Here is a 17,901-nt window from a genome sequence, read left to right on the forward strand (position 1 = left end):
TCATACAAATAAGAGTAAAAGCTTATGGATTGCACCGCAAAGATGAAGCGTTTCCATGTTGTAATTTGTGTAAGTTGTCAGTTTTCACACATGATATCCAGATTTGTGTGTATATTTTTTACATTCCTCACTTCACAATGTAAAATATAAAAGGGACTTTTATGTTAAAGTTTTGCTTTATATTTTCATGTGTGCAGTCTGTATTGATTATGGTACATTTGAATTACCGTACACAATGTTTTGACACCTTGAAACTCATTTGGTTCCGATCAATATCCTGGACATAATAAATAATTATGCAGTTACACTGTGCCCATTTTCAGCCACTGGATTGAACAATCATAAAAATGTATTATACATTCATACATTAAACATGAACAGGATTTTAAGAAAAAAAAAAAGTATATATCTATATATATATTGCAAACACATTATTGATACAATCTTTAATGAAAACATGTTAAGTAAAAATGGTTTAATTTAATTTTAAGTTAAGGTGTTTTATTCAATAAATACATCTATACATTTATAAATCATTTTGTGTTATGTTGTGCTTTCATACAAATTTAAAACTTCCAGAGGCTTTCCCATGGACAAAAGTTTACATGTAATCGTGTAACATTTTCATTTCTCTTTACAATTCAAATCATGCATTTATGAAAAGAAAAACAATACATTAATCAAAACTGGTATTTCAAATTTTGCATGAAATATTTGGTCTTTTTAATGCTACATTTAATATATCTTACCTTTATGTAAATACATCCTCTAACAAATTGGTTACTAGGCTATTCCCCATTTCATTTCTTTCTCCCTAAAATACTGAGTTGCTCAGAAATCCCCAAAAAGAGACGTACACAAATAATTAAGTAAAACCTTTGTATTCAGATAACTGCCAACCTGCAAGGTGCTACAAAACATACTCTACATTAAAGTCTGGTGAAAGGAATACAATGGTCCCCCAGCTGACAAATAAAATGTGACAAAAGGCCTCCAGTCACTTTCAACATGTAGCAAGGATATTAAAAAAAATACCTCATATCACTCATTTTCATGAACCACACAGCGAATTGTAGACCGCAGTTAGCTCAGAGTCAGTAAACCCAGTCACCCTTCTAATGTCAATTACCAACTTCTTTGGTGAGGCGCCTGAGTCTCTCTCATGAGAAAGTCTGCTGAGCACTTGGCCCACAAAGATGCATGAGGCAAACTAGAAAATATTTCATTTAAAATCGGTCAAATATTTGCATTACGAAGTCATACAAAATACAAGCAAGCACAGATTGATTCTGAATAAAAAAAAAAAAAAAAACAGATGTATGCATTGTAAAACACAAAATGCACCATTACTTTTTGCTGGAACCTTCTGGAGGCAGACAGAGTGACAGTCAGTGGACGGAAAAATGACGGAAGAACATGTGTAGCTGCTAGCAAAAAAAGGGAAGTTTCTCACTCATCTCAGGCTCACATGATGATTAAGTCAGTGGGGCACCTCTTAAAATTATATTCACATTGCCGACAGAATTCAGAAAGACAATGCAGTGCCAAAAGGAATATGCATCACCTGAATCCAATTTGTTCTTAAAGACATTTCCCTGCTCTTTCCCAACTTCACTTTACTCTAATGTCATATCTAGCAAGCTGCTCTTTGCTTAACTGTAAGACTCTAAATAGTCTATGTACCAGACTTGTCTATGCTCCTTCAAGAACTATGTAATGGACAAACTTCATCTTGATTTGCCAAGAAACAATGCTTTTATTTTAAAATTAAGACAACTTTTAAAAAAAGATTTTCAATGCAATCCATTCAAGATAAGGAGGAAAGAAAAATATGACATTTGAAACAGAAATCGGTTAAAACAACATTTCTATCTTAAAAAGGGCTCCTTTTGTTTTTCCAAACTGTGCGATAATTAGTAAAAAATAAAAATAAAAAAAATAAAAAGGGGGGCATTTCAGTTGTTAATCTCTACTATTTATTCCAGAGAGTTATCAGGGTATTGTCATCTGAACTGAACTGGGAGAAAAGGACATTAAGTACATTAAGTACAGTGGTTACCAATAGCGCTCACTATTTGGTTCTAATCAAATTACGATTATTCTTGTATAAGCAGCAGACCAACTTCCAACTTCGGTTAAAATAACAGATTTTTCTCTCTGACTCAAGCAATCTTGTAAAACTGATTACAGGATCTACTAAATACTGAACATACCGTCAATTATAAGGGTAGGCAAATCAAAGCTCAGAGTGCGGCCAATATACTGCCAACTTGCATATGTACGTTACCACTTCGAGATCTTGAGGTAGGTCACACAGACTGTCAGAGAAAGTGTAGGGCTGACATAGCAATGGAATTCAGCCTCCTCCTAGTTACAGACATACGAAAAGTATGCATGAAATACACAAAGGAACAAAGGTGCAACTCACAATATTGAAGATACTGAATGACGTCATCATTTTTAAAATAAGCACAACAATCCATGAATCTAGATTTAAATGAAGATAATCCCTCCCAGAAATTGATAATTTACATATTGGTGTAGATCTCCATTTTGCTAAGACAAGCTTTTTCTTGTTTTTTTTTTATGTTAAAAATTTCATATCCATATTGCACTTTTCTCACCTGCATAAAATCACAAAGTATTAAAATAATAATAATAATAAAAATAAAAAATAAAAAAATTATATATATATATATATATATATATATATATATATATATACACATACACACTCACCTAAAGGATTATTAGGAACACCATACTAATACTGTGTTTGACCCCCTTTCGCCTTCAGAACTGCCTTAATTCTACGTGGCATTGATTCAACAAGGTGCTGAAAGCATTCTTTAGAAATGTTGGCCCATATTGATAGGATAGCATCTTGCAGTTGATGGAGATTTGTGGGATGTACATCCAGGGCACGAAGCTCCCGTTCCACCACATCCCAAAGATGCTCTATTGGGTTGAGATCTGGTGACTGTGGGGGCCAGTTTAGTACAGTGAACTCATTGTCATGTTCAAGAAACCAATTTGAAATGATTCGACCTTTGTGACATGGTGCATTATCCTGCTGGAAGTAGCCATCAGAGGATGGGTACATGGTGGTCATAAAGGGATGGACATGGCCAGAAAAAATGCTCAGGTAGGCCGTGGCATTTAAACGATGCCCAATTGGCACTAAGGGCCTAAAGTGTGCCAAGAAAACATCCCCCACACCATTACACCACCACCACCAGCCTGCACAGTGGTAACAAGGCATGATGGATCCATGTTCTCATTCTGTTTATGCCAAATTCTGACTCTACCATCTGAATGTCTCAACAGGAATCGAGACTCATCAGACCAGGCAACATTTTTCCAGTCTTCAACTGTCCAATTTTGGTGAGCTTGTGCAAATTGTAGCCTCTTTTTCCTATTTGTAATGGAGATGAGTGGTACCCGGTGTGGTCTTCTGCTGTTGTAGCCCATCCGCCTCAAGGTTGTACATGTTGTGGCTTCACAAATGCTTTGCTGTATACCTCGGTTGTAACGAGTGGTTATTTCAGTCAAAGTTGCTCTTCTATCAGCTTCAATCAGTCGGCCCATTCTCCTCTGACCTCTAGCATCAACAAGGCATTTTCGCCCACAGGACTGCCGCATACTGGATGTTTTTCCCTTTTCACACCATTCTTTGTAAACCCTAGAAATGGTTGTGCGTGAAAATCCCAGTAACTGAGCAGATTGTGAAATACTCAGACCGGCCCGTCTGGCACCAACAACCATGCAACGCTCAAAATTGCTTAAATCACCTTTCTTTCCCTTTCAGACATTCAGTTTGGAGTTCAGGAGATTGTCTTGACCAGGACCACACCCCTAAATGCATTGAAGCAACTGCCATGTGATTGGTTGGTTAGATAATTGCATTAATGAGAAATTGAACAGGTGTTCCTAATAATCCTTTAGGTGAGTGTATATATATATATATATATATATATATATATATATATATATATATATATATATATATATATATATATATATATATATATATATATATATATTATATATCCACTAGGGCCCTTATTCCTCTAACAAAGATTGACCACATCTTCCAACTCTAACCCATGAAACGTGACTATAGAAACACAAACATTAACCAAGAATAGCCTAAGCAGAAAATTAGATTGTGATTGTACACATTTGTATAACAATGTTATTTCTCCTTTTCTATTGCAGTTTAGGAGAAAGGGGCACTGAGAGGTAATGAACAAGGATGTGCATTATTACATTTTTTTTTTTTTTTAAGATTCATGTCTTTATCAGCATATAAATGCTAAATTTGTTGTCTAATGGCAGAGCTCAAAATGGAATATATACCATTTCATTCAGGTGATTAACTGTGATGCCAATACTTCCACCGTAATTTCATTGTTGTTACAGAAGAACAGTTACACACTTAAAATCATATACTTACTACTCATATTGGTCAAATAGAAATATATTGCACAAATACAGACATTTTCCTCCCATCGATATTCTTTCAAAACTTTTTTTTTTTTTTTAAGGGGGCCCTTTTTTTAAAGGCAGTCCTCTAAAAACAGCAGATATAATAAATTCTTTAAAAAATAAAATACTTCGTAATCAAGGGGTGAAACTAAATATATCCAGTAAGATAACTGAATACATTTGACATAAGTTATATCTTCAACTAACTTTTACGACTTCATAAACACTGATCCATAAATAGCCACTAAGGAGGTTTTTGAGTAGGAGAAAATATGTACCCAGTATTATTTGTGCTTTGCATGACCTTAAGCGGCCATAGGAACAGGTACAGATAATGCCAACCTAAAAGTGATTTTCTGTATTAATCTAGATTGCATGCTAATCACTTTTACCTCCCAATGTGCCCTTTAAGCATTCCAATAACAGTGGATGTTGCTGCCATTGTTAGTGCCCAGCCCTGGGACTACAGTTGAGGCCACTCCTGTCATTTCTTTCCGTCGAAAACCCAAAGTGTTCAGCCAATTGTCTCGCTGCTTTTGGGGACTCCTGGCAATACATGTTAGCTGGCACACCCCAAGGTAATAGCCTGGGATGTAAAATGTGAAGGATAAAATGCATAGTCTGGATTTTGGTTTTCTCTGGTTGCACCACCGAGCAGCACCAATTAGAGGAAAATGTGATTCTTCCTCAAAATATGAAACCTTTAAATCTGGATGATATTTCTTTTCTGAATTTTAAAGGTGCATTATTGTTAATGAAGATAGATGTTTGGTGTCACATCACTTCAAACTTCCTTGAACGTCTCAGAGAAATATGCTTAACTACCGTCCTGAGGTATCCGTTGATATTTCAGACCTGAGGCTGTGCAGTGGACTCCCATCATCCCACATGGAAGTAACGGACAAGGATAACCATGGTAACAATACTGGCTGTGCTTAAACACTCAGACTTAATGGGCTCCTGAAAGATGCATAAGATTCCAGTGTATTCCTAAGTAATGGTTTATAATACTCTACTTAATTATGCCATTTTAAGAAAACAATTATAAACACAAAAGGCTCTTGCAAATGTTGTAAAGTACCATAGTAGTGATGTATTGTGATTTTCCTTACATATACTTATGCATGTGTGTGTTTATATTATATATAAGCAAAAAAAGACAAAATAGAATTTGACAGGAATTATGTATACATTACATTGTCATTGACAGGTCAAAGGGGGAATTACTCATCTGTAGTACACTTGTTTGTCATTTCCAAACAGAAGTCTGTAATGACATGGTGGCAGCAGCGTTCTGTAGAATGGCCATCTGCACTCCTTGGCAGTACCTGAGTAGGCAGCTCTGGTGGCTGTTGAGCAGCTGTGTGTCCACTGTCGGGCTGCCCCTTGGCGGCGGCGTCAAACGCGTCTACAGAAACCTCTGCCAGGCAGGAGAGCGCAAGTCCCTGCTCCCAGGTGCTGGGGCTGTCATCGGGTGTGATCAGCAGGGAGAATGGACAGTCAGGAGAGGTGTACTTTGCTAGTACCTGCAGCTGCTCGGTGGTCAGTGCCGCCTCGCTGCACACCTTGTGGCACAGGCCTGATAAGTTCTGCCAAGTCTCGCCCATAGACATCTTCAGCTGGTTCCTCTCCAGCAGAAGCCTATCCTTTTCATTCCTCTGTAGAACGAGAGTTTGAAAGTAAACAAATTAATACATAAGTAGTAAAATAAAGCCAGCCACTTACATTTAATTTGAATAAACATGGTGAAAGTTGGTAGATAACTATTAAAAACACTAGCCTTTCTTCACAGATACAGTGAGGGAAAAAAGTATTTGATCCCCTGCTGATTATTTACATTTGCCAACTGACAAAGAAATGATCAGTCTATAATTTTTATGGTAGGTGTATTTTAACAGTGAGAGACAGAATAACAACAACAAAAATCCAGAAAAACACATTTCAAAAAAGTTATAAATTGATTTGCATGTTAATGAGGGAAATAAGTATTTGATCCCCTATCAATCAGCAAGAGTTCTGGCTCCCAGGTGTCTTTTATACAGGTAACGAGCTGAGATTAGGAGCACTCTCTTACTACCTGTCCACAGAAGCAATCAATCAATCAGATTCCAAACTCTCCACCATGGCCAAGACCAAAGAGCTGTCCAAGGATGTCAGGGACAAGATTGTAGACCTACACAAGGCTGGAATGGGCTACAAGACCATCGCCAAGCAGCTTGGTGAGAAGGTGACAACAGTTGGTGCGATTATTCACAAATGGAAGAAACACAAAATAACTGTCAGTCTCCCTTGGTCTGGGGCTCCATGCAAGATCTCACCTCGTGGAGTTTCAATGATCATGAGAACGGTGAGGAATCAGCCCAGAACTACACGGGAGGATCTTGTTAATGATCTCAAGGCAGCTGGGACCATAGTCACCAAGAAAACAATTGGTAACACACTACGCTGTGAAGGACTGAAATCCTGCAGCGCCCGCAAGGTCCCCTGCTCAAGAAAGCACATGTACAGGAACGTCTGAAGTTTGCCAATGAACATCTGAATGATTCAGAGGAGAACTGGGTGAAAGTGTTGTGGTCAGATGAGACCAAAATCGAGCTCTTTGGCATCAACTCAACTCGCCGTGTTTGGAGGAGGAGGAATGCTGCCTATGACCCCAAGAACACCATCCCCACCGTCAAACATGGAGGTGGAAACATTATGCTTTGGGGGTGTTTTTCTGCTAAGGGGACAGGACAACTGCACCGCATCAAAGGAATGATGGACGGGGCCATGTACCATCAAATCTTGGGTGAGAACCTCCTTCCCTTAGCCAGGGCATTGAAAATGGGTCATGGATGGGTATTCCAGCATGACAATGACCCAAAACACACAGCCAAGGCAACAAAGGAGTGGCTCAAGAAGAAGTACATTAAGGTCCTGGAGTGGCCTAGCCAGTCTCCAGACCTTAATCCCATAGAAAATCTGTGCAGGGAGCTGAAGGTTCGAGTTGCCAAACGTCAGCCTCGAAACCTTAATGACTTGGAGAGGATCTGCAAAGAGGAGTGGGACAAAATCCCTCCTGAGATGTGTGCAAACCTGGTGGCCAAATACAAGAAATGTCTGACCTCTGTGATTGCCAAGAAGGGTTTTGCCACCAAGTACTAAGTTGAAGGGGTCAAATACTTATTTCCCTCATTAACATGCAAATCAATTTATAACTTTTTTGAAAAGCTTTTTTCTGGATTTTTTTGTTGTTATTCTGTCTCTCACTGTTAAAATACACCTACCATTAAAATTATAGATTGATCATTTCTTTGTCAGTGGGCAAACGTACAAAATCAGCAGGGGATCAAATACTTTTTTCCCCTCACTGTATGCAAATTGTGCATAAACCCAAGGTCATTATAAACCCTAATTTTGTTACTTTGTTATATATAATAGAAGCTTTTAGACTAATCAAAAATGTATGTGTTGTTTGACCCTATTTTTACAGTCACAGAGCCAATTATTATACACTTAAAGGACACACCAGCTTGTCAATTTCAGACTCCAGATTCTGAATGCAGTCGAGTTTTCTTTTGCGGCATCGCTGGGCTGCGATCCGATTTTTACTCCGTCGCCGGATGTCATGGACGAAGTCCAGCTGTTCCCGAGTCAGCTTATGCACTTTCAACATCTGCTGGAAATCATTTCGACTTAGTGAAGCGATTTTTTCCACAGAAAACGGCAACTGTACCTGAAAATGAAAAAAAAAGAATATTCTTGACAGTCCAGCCTCAACAAACGAAAGACCTACATTCATAGCAGTGCTTAATGTTTTGTTAAATAACACTATATGATAATGCTGCAAATTATTGTTATACTGGTATTACAATATAGGCTGAGTTGTATTATCTTTCCTGAATTCATCTACTTCACTAACATATAGAGAATAAATGGAGAAAATGGTCCAAGCATGGAAATTCATCCCACTGCTGCATTACATGGCTTTCTCCATGTTTTGAGAATGGCTTTCTTTGTAATTACTCCCCATTCAAACCTCTGAATGTCAGAGCAACTTTGGCTGAAGTAGGATGAGACTGTGGAAAATACCCTGAGAACATGCCAGACTGCATTCATGCTCAAAGCAAACAACATGCCCAAAAGACTATATGTTGTGGAATCAAGATCACCAAAACACCCATGCCTCGTCTGTGCTGGCTCTTCTCCGACCGAGCTTGGCAAGTAAAGATGAGTTGAGGTCTAAACCCAGATGGTCACCATGCGTGTCACTGGATCCCATCACTTCTGAGATCACAGAGGAACAGCACAGCTTTGCCATTGGGGCTGTAGCATAAGGTGTACTTTTTCACACCAAGACAAAAGGCCACTTCATTACAAATATGTGAAAAAGGTGCTCCCCAAACAAAAATGACCATAAAAACACGATTAAAAATCAAACGCATTATAAAAGGACTAAAGTGTGGCAGGGGATGAATAGGGTGATGTTATGCCACACTAAAAATGAAAGAAGGCCACATGCCAGAATTTGAAGCAATTAGCTTTTTATGAGCCATGTCGTTAAAGTCCCAATCAGAATCACTTCTGTACTTATCAGAGAGAAACAGATTTTGCAAGTCCCAATAAATTAGTTAGTTAAAAAAACTGTTTATTTGTCATAAATCTTTAGAATAGGATGAACTTGAAAGGAACCCTGCTAATATAAACAAAAATAAATTACTTCTACACACACTGAATTAAAACAGCTGAGGCATTATTTATCTCAACTGTTACATCTTTGAAAAAGCTAATGTTTGGTTATCTCCACCAAAAAAATCATTTCAAATTGGAATTATAGTTATTTTAATGTGGTTCGATGCTAATATCAATAATAAAACACAAAATGCCTTTTGTGTCGGGTTTGTTTTCTCTTTCTACAATAACGATAGCTGGCTAGTAAACCACAAATGGTACTAGTCTACCAGGATACAATGTCAGAATGGTAAAGGGTGAAATCTTTATCCATTGGCAAAGTGGATTTAGGGCGACCAAAACATTAATTTGGCTGATACTATAATCAAGTTAATGAGTTCTTCTCATCAAATGTCCAGGATTATAGTTATATAGTTATAGTACTTTTTGTACTATTTTTTCCCCTCTTGAATGTCATTCACATTCTGCACGTCTCCACTAGCTTACTAATAAAACACCTGGTTTCGTCTGCGGTTTAAAACAGCAGTGGTAAGTCATAAGACAGCCCCACCTAGGTGTAAAGCTTCAACAATACATGACGTATATTCAACAGGCAACTTCCTCATGAGTGTGTTCAGTCATTATTTATTTTTGAAGTGGAATAAGTCTCTGGTGATCATCAGCATATTCACAACATTTTGCAAATCAATATTATTATTTTGACATGTTAAAATCATTACACGAGACTTATAATCTTATATAAAACAGCGCATTTTAATAAACTGATTCAAGTACAAGCTACATTGGAAATGTAGTTAAACTACTTTGCTGAGATCATCGGTTATGTTCTCTTTTATATGTTCCTCTTTTTTCATCCTTAAGGCACACATAGCTTCGTAGTAGACTAAATGTAAGGAACCCAAAAGGTCAGGGGTCATCTTTGTCTGGCTTCTGACAACACTAAGCAAGGACCTGCTCTGTAAGCAGAATGGAAAATGTAGACAATTAAAGCAATTTTGTGCTTACATTGTGTGGAAAGTGCTAGGGTGGCTACAGTAAGTTTGCAATTATCAGAAATGACCAGATTGTATTAGACAAGAGTGTCTTTGGCATGTAAGCCAGAACACTACAGCAAAACTTCTCACCTCTTGGGCACGCTCTCTGGTGTATGATTCACTGTCTCCCTCTGTGTCAAAATCTGAGTCATCCCCGGAGTTCACCGAGGAAATGTAAGGGCTCTTCTCCTGCTGCGAAGCTCCACCACAGCCTGCGTTCTGCTCCTCCGAGATCTCACAGCAATCGTCAGTCCCTAGGTCCCTTAGGAAGGGGCAGTCTGCCATGGTTGCATTCAAGTCCAACTGTTCATAAGTCTTGTCAGCGTTCATGGCCAACCAATGACACTCCAAGTTCTTCCCTGTAGTTGACTTCTGTGAAGGATCTGGGTCCATATTGCAAGCTGCAGTCTGGGAGGGGCAGAGTTCACTCCAGAATCCCTTCGCTAGGTGTTCAGCAACTTCTCTCTCAACACTGCTCCTCTCCCCACAGCTGGTTTGGTCCTTCGGGGGCAGGTTGGAAATGGCAGGATCTGTTTGTGTTGCTTGTAGGTTCTCATTATCCCCCAAAGTCCCGTCACCTTTGCTACAGATGCTGTCAGGACACTTTCCCAAACAATCTGCAGGAAAGCAGCCAGCTGCTGGCGGACGTAACATGAGAGATTGACTGTGGCTTGGCTGCGTGGTCTCTCCATTGTCTGGACTGTCAAAAGTCTGCAGCGGCATCTGGTTTTTACATTGTTCTTCCATCTCCGATTCATTAATGCCGTTGTTATCCCCAGCATCTTCCGCTCCCAAGCTGGCTATTCCACAAGGTCGATCACTGGGCATACCCTGTTCACTCATTGTAGTTGGCAGAAACTGATGCATTTGTGGGGCACAGCTCTCCAAACAGGGCCGGTCTTTGCCACAAGCATTCTGGAACTTCCTGTATTTTGGACACTGTGAAGAGTAATCGGCTTGTGCATCCCCCTCGGTGCAGATTGCCCTGCAGGCCCCAGGTAATTCTGCACTTGATTTGGAACACAGGGTAACATCAGTCTTTTTCAGGAGCACCATCTCTGGTGACTCCAAATCCAAGAGCTCCTCTCCCACATCATCTGAACTGAAAGAACTTGCCACCTGTAATTTCTCCTTCCAGCACTTACTTTTGCAGCATATTTTTCTTGTGCTCTCTGTGGTCTTTTGTCCAATCTCAAAGAACTTTGGGATAAGAAAGTCAAAACAGGCTTTGTCCAAATTACGGAAACCCAAGATCTGGGCACAATTTCGGATCTCCAGAATATTCTCTTTGGTAAGAAGGAGTTTTGAAGTGTAGGCAAACTGAAGCAATGGGTCAAAGCCTTCCACTGTTACCTGGAAGAACAGCCACAAAAATAGCACAGAGCGTTTATTGTGAGTACTGGTTACAATAAGCCTTCCTAGGAGCTATGGAGGCTTATAAAGCATGCATTTTAAGTTCCAAATAACTAACACATGAACTGCCTACATTAAACATTTGACTTGACTAGGAGAAATGCAGTACTGGTATCTGAAGACAACAACACTTCTAGTTTCTGGTATAACCTATAATAGTAGTTATATAATTGTGAGATATAATTCATGTGAAGTGCACCATGAATACAAGGAATCCACAATTGGCACAATTATGACTGCAACAAACATCAGGCGAGTTATATGACTGGAACACATCTCTTTGCTGGGGTGTGCCCTCTCACACTTGTAGCACTACAGAAAATAATGTGAGCAATCCAGCCTAATCTCATTTGAAAGAGAAAATGCTTACCTCCTTAGGAAGGGTAATAACTTGGTCCGCATGGCCTGTGACTCTTGACTGAAAATAGTCACTGCTGGCTGCTAACACGGACCTATGTGCCCGAAAGCTCCTGTCTTCCACCACCACAGTCGCATCACACAGTATGTTCTTATTCCGCTGCTCATTCAGACATAGGAGCACATGGCAACTGTGCACCGAAGACTGGTAACTGAAAGCTGTCATCCTTTTGCCCTCGAACGTCATCATGTGGCATATCTACACAACAAACAAACACGGACCAAGCACATTCATGAGGTACACATTCCAGAACCAGGACTATTATGAATCTACTTCTTAGCAGATACCTTTGTCCAGGGCCCAAAATATATATATTTCAAGAAACATAAAACAAGAAAACTATTGTAGTAGTTCATAAGGAAAAAACATAAATATGGTAATAGTCACATCAGTGCCAAATGCAGAGGCGACAAAATTGCCAATAGTACAGCTACAGTTAAGACCATTTAAATTGCAAGAATAAGTACAGATATAATAGGGATATTATAGCAGAAAGCATAAAGATGGGGAGCAGGCAAGTATAAGCTTAAGTGCAATTAGGATTACAGCATTTTTCTAGTGTAAAAATCTTTAATTGTGGTTGTTAAAGTGTAGAATGAAGGTACACCTAATCCCAGTCCATGGTTGGATTCCCCCCAAACACCTGCTGTGTCTACTCACCATACAAAATTAATAACTGAGATGGCTTCCTTTGACTATTCTTTACAAAATCCTGTGTGAACAGCATCTGCATTTCATTGCTAAACAATTGCAAACAAGTTATTATATATAGGTGTGTTTTAATTATGATTGACTCACAGAAAAGTTGGTGACAGCTTTGTGAAACTGTTTGCTGCTGTGTCAGTTTTCAGGTATTGGCTGATAAGTATAAAATCTATTAATGAAGCTAAGGAAAAGACTAAAGTAAATCTACCAAAAAAAAAAAAAAAAAGCTGGACAAAGAAGTAGATTATTCAAAAAAGCCATATGATAGTTTCTAATGTAATGCATTCGATTTGTTGTATGCTAAAGGGGCTTCCTTGTACATCACGGTTGTAATAAAATGAATGCATTATAAATGGAAACGCTTTTCTTCAACTGGAAGATTGTAGTTGTGTTATTAAATACTGTGGAGGAAAGCTCCATATGTTACACTTTTTATAAAGTTTCAGAGTTCTGTCAATCTAGGCTATTTCACAATTGTGATGTGTCATGTTATCAGGTAAATACAAACATTAAAAAGACATGACCTTATGTTATGTAGCAAATTAACAAAGTATAGATATTTAACACATAATGATTTAGGTTCCAATAAACAAAACAGAGCACACAACAACAACCACAACAAAATCCAAACCAATAGAATACTTGAATCGAACGCTTTATTAAATGAAGAAGGTCCCAACTGAGCTGGAGTAGAGCTGAGCAGAGTCTAGTCATGCTTGCCCTGTCCCTGTGGTTAAGCAACAGTGTGCTGACTCACTCACTTCTGCTGATAAAGGATGAGCAAGCATTTTCCTCATTCAGTGTTTTTTTTTTCTTTTCTCCCAATTATTATTAGTTCCTACAAACAACGCAGTTATCTAACTGATAAGGCATTTGGTGATGCATTGCCCACACCATGGCAGTCTAGTCGTTGTAAATGATATTCATAATAGCCTGTAAATAAAAACCTGCCGCTTCTGGCTACATATGGATTGATGGTTACACAAATAATGGTGATCGCTATTGATATAAATGATGTCCCCATCCCATTCCAGCATTATTCTTTTATTGTTATTATTATCATTATTAATTCTCAATGATTTTGTTGCGTAATGCGTGTCGCAGATCGTGAATTTCAAAGGTCTTGAGGGAATCGAAACCTGCGTTGCTTGACATTTGGATACCAGTCCAAGCATTACTAGTTGGAGTTTTTGGGGTAGTGTCTTTCCAGATGTTATTTAAAAATGCAATCTATGAGTCATGACACTGAGCCGTGTTAGAGAAGTTTCTCTGGGTCGGCAAAGAAATGTCAATGGCTAATCTACAACTGGGGAATGGATTAAAGGCGATCAAACTAAAAAATAAGTTGCAAACAGAAAGCACACGAAACCGTGCAACACTGTAGCCAGGACTTGTTGCGCTAACATGACGGCGAGCCATGACGTGTGTGCATCTGCCTTCTCGGTGTCACGATATAAAGATCTAACAACATCAAACCTATTATATCAGCCTTATAGTCTTCAAAACTTAGCTAACATACTTTTTCAATGTATTAGTAACATATTAGCCGCCTTATTTGGCTGATAAGCTTTCCAATTTCCACGGAAGTGTTGATCACAAGTACAATGTCATCAAGTAACTCAACCACATGGTGTTTACTGATATACTGTACGATCGCCCTGTCTGTCCAGGTAGGGATCTGGAAAAAGTACGTAATTATTTGTCACCTGCAACAACACATACGTCTAGCGACGACTAAACAGCAGGCATGTCCGTGTCCTGATCTTGCAGTCACACTCAGGACGAAAGTTTGTGAAGTGTGCACTTCTCGGATATGTCCCCTCCCAGTTTGGCAACTGTTAAAGTTCCTTCATCTAATAACAACGTATCGCCAGAATCCGCGGCGGGGAAGGCTGGCATGGACATTTGTAATCAGAATAACGATGTGAATACATATGAAGGATTTTACTTACCGTTAAAATCCCCAGTCGTAACGATAAATTCACACTTTAACGAAAGCCACTATCATTCTCGCTGTGTAAACAGTGCTCAGTGCCCTCACAGCCCTGCCTGTAACTACAACCTTTCTTTCGGACTGGGATCATGTGACACTGACCAAAACGCTCCTGAGCCCGCCCTCTAGCCAGCTGCTCCTGCCTGCGATTGGTCGCGGCGGCTGTCAGTCACATCCCTTTAAACGCTCCATTTCCGTTTCTCGAGGCGAATAAGGACTGGCCAGTGTCGAACAATGGCCGCGTGTGTTCAGCGCAGATGTCGGCAGGTCTGCGCAGATCTGCGCGGCTTCACCAATGGGTCTGTGGAATTCTGCAGATCTGCGCAGAACTGCGGAAGTCTGCGCTACACGAACACGATCAATGTGGTAACTTGTTTTTATGTATTTACTTAATGAATGGTTTAAGGAAATTAGTATTAATTTATGTATGTCATTTTATTAATAATATCATATTCAAACTATACTAATTTATAATAGTATTATATAAGAATAGTTTACAAAGCGAAAGTTAAGTTTTTTTGTTTGTTTTCAGAAAATATTGAAATTCTTCTACTGTGCCCCAGAACTTAATATTCAGTGCACACCTTTATGAACAGAAAATCGTATTAAAATAACAAACTGATACATAGTATATCTTGCTATGCTAATAGCAAATCGACTAATGTATTTGTGTACTAATATATATATATATATATATATATATATATATATATATATATATATATATATATATATATATATATATATATATTATATTTCTTTCAAAATACTTTCAAATAATGTTGTTACAAAGTTGTACAGCTTCAATAATCCCGAGATGTAGGGGGCATACCTTGCATTGAAAGACTCCAGCTGACACTTTGTGTTGCACATAAGAGTATTTTGGATAATTATTTTGCTGTCAGGTATTAAAGGGAAACATGCATGATTCCTAAAACTAAAAGTATGGTTTTATTCGTCTTTCATATCTCTATAATGTATAAGTAAGATGTATAGCACTTTTCCAAATTGTTTCTATCATAAGGTCAACTTTTAAAACTTGGAGTTTAAAACTTATTAAATAACGGTGGATGTCAAAGGCCAGCATGTTTCAGGATTTCAACATGAGTACCTAGCAAACACTAGGTGCAACCTAGGTACAAATTAATTTGTTTATATGTTAAAATAATTTGTAGTTCATATGTTGCACTCAATCTCCACATTATAATAATTACTGGAAACAAATCTGCTGTGGATGTGAATACGAAAACCATGAAGTGGGTGCTAAGTGCATGTGAATTCAACACTTCTTTGCTATTCTTTTAAGGATATTATCTTCAAGAAACCCAAGTTTGATGCAGCATAAGCAGAGCTGTGCCCCTCTCTGTCTAGAGAGGGACACAGTGTGTCACGCCTTCGCTGACTGTCTCAGGCTTATTCCCTGGTTTGATTCTTTAGGACATATTTTTCTTGCTCTGGGTTTTGCTTTTAATAAAGAGGTTTTTATTTTTGGGGTGCTGAATTCTGTTCCTTGGCTAATTTTATCATTGGTCAAGCCAAGCTTGTCATTCTGAAGACACATACAGCTGGTAAAACTGGGGATGGTGGTGGGAATGTGCAGCGTATCCTGAAGGTGCTGGTGGTCAGCAGGCTCAACATAGAGCTTGTTTATTATAAGTTGATTAATGACTTGGAGAGTTTTACATCAAAGTGGTGTACAAATAATGCTGTGTGTGGTGCTGACGGGTAACTGATTGTTTTTCTGTAACCAATTTACAGGTGTATGTAGGACTTGTTTATTTAATTAAAAAAGGTACAAAACAAACACACACACACACACACACATATATGAAAAAATAAACATAAAGATATATTTGTTGAACAGGTTTTTAGGACTGTAGTGGAGTATGTTGTTCTGCTTGTTGGAAAAAGGGCTTAAACAGTCTCTCTCTCTCATTCATTTGACAGCAACAGCAACATTTATAATATGTCCTACAGGTTATTCTTTTACATTATGTTCAGATTAGTCACATCATTGATTACAAGAAATCAAAATGCATTTTCTCATAAGGAGGTGTAAAACAAGACAGCTAGGAACTGTGCTTATGAAGGCAGCTATTGTTTCAGGGGACCTGCTAGACCAGCTATCTATGAGGTCAATTCAAATAGAGTGTTTGTGGAGAAGACTGACAATTAAGACACTGTAAATGTATCTGACTTATCTGATCTATCTGAAAACGAATCACTTAACCCTTGAACATTGCCTTTTAGATAGAGAGAGAAATATCTTTTTAGGACTTTGTGAACCACTATTTGAGCAAACTGACATCAAATATTGCAATAAATTACCAATCAATTTCAAGATCAAGTTGAGGTCATGGTTTGTAATGAATTCAGAGAAAATTGCAGAGCATATGAAAAGTGTGCTTCTGCTTATTGAATGGAAGGGCAGTGGCTATACTACCTTCTCAGATCTTAGAAGAAAAGGAGGGCACGAGGGGGGTCCGTCAAAGGTGTCTTGAAGCTGGAAGGCTCTCCTGCATTACTCCGGCTATATAGTATTTCTAGATTCAGGAAGATTTATATTTTATGTAATTGCAAAACGTAATTAAGCAATATATTTTGCACTCATGTCATTCCCTTTAAGATGGTACTTTACATGCACATCTAACTTCAGTTCTGAATGTACTCATGAATCTCTTTCTGAACGGTGTTAGATTTATACCACTATATATCTATATTGATGTGGGACACTGCCCTGTCTCAATGCCGAAGCATAGTCTATTTGTATTACTGTTGCACTAAGACTGTGTAACCCATGTGTGAATTTCAGCTTTGTGAATTAAGCCAAGGAGGCCAGGTGCCTTACAGTTTCTGTCTAGTTGATTTAGGACACCTTAGTAACCTCATTGATGTCAAAGTAGTTGCTCAACAACCAAAGGGAGTAATCTTCTATATGATAGTGTGTTTTGTTAGACAACTTTAGATTTAGATTTCAATATTGTTGAATGAACTACTTTGGTATTATTCTAATAAATTGAATCCTAAGTGTTCCTTGTCTGCCTATCTATCGAGAGAACAAATTACTCCCTATCAATATATATTTGCTATGTTTATATTTACTAAAAATTAAAATCGTTTATCTTGTACTAGTCTGTGTCTTGCACTTTTTCCTGTCATTCCATTTCTTGCTTGTTTAA

At 38.3% G+C, this 17,901-nt stretch overlaps 1 protein-coding gene across 1 annotated transcript; it reads right to left on the minus strand.

Annotated features, from left to right (window-relative positions):
• Positions 1-4,258: 4,258 nt before the first annotated feature.
• Positions 4,259-14,804, minus strand: bach1b (BTB and CNC homology 1, basic leucine zipper transcription factor 1 b). Its single transcript, XM_066699847.1, has 5 exons — positions 14,682-14,804; positions 11,977-12,222; positions 10,284-11,546; positions 7,997-8,203; positions 4,259-6,146 (listed from the first exon to the last, which is right to left on the minus strand). The coding sequence occupies exons 2-5, from the start codon at positions 12,211-12,213 to the stop codon at positions 5,712-5,714; spliced, it is 2,142 nt and encodes a 713-aa protein (XP_066555944.1). The 5' UTR covers positions 12,214-12,222; positions 14,682-14,804; the 3' UTR covers positions 4,259-5,711.
• Positions 14,805-17,901: the final 3,097 nt, after the last annotated feature.

The sequence above is a fragment of the Amia ocellicauda genome, chromosome 3, assembly GCF_036373705.1.
Source record: "Amia ocellicauda isolate fAmiCal2 chromosome 3, fAmiCal2.hap1, whole genome shotgun sequence".
NCBI classification, from domain to species: Eukaryota; Metazoa; Chordata; class Actinopteri; order Amiiformes; family Amiidae; genus Amia; species Amia ocellicauda.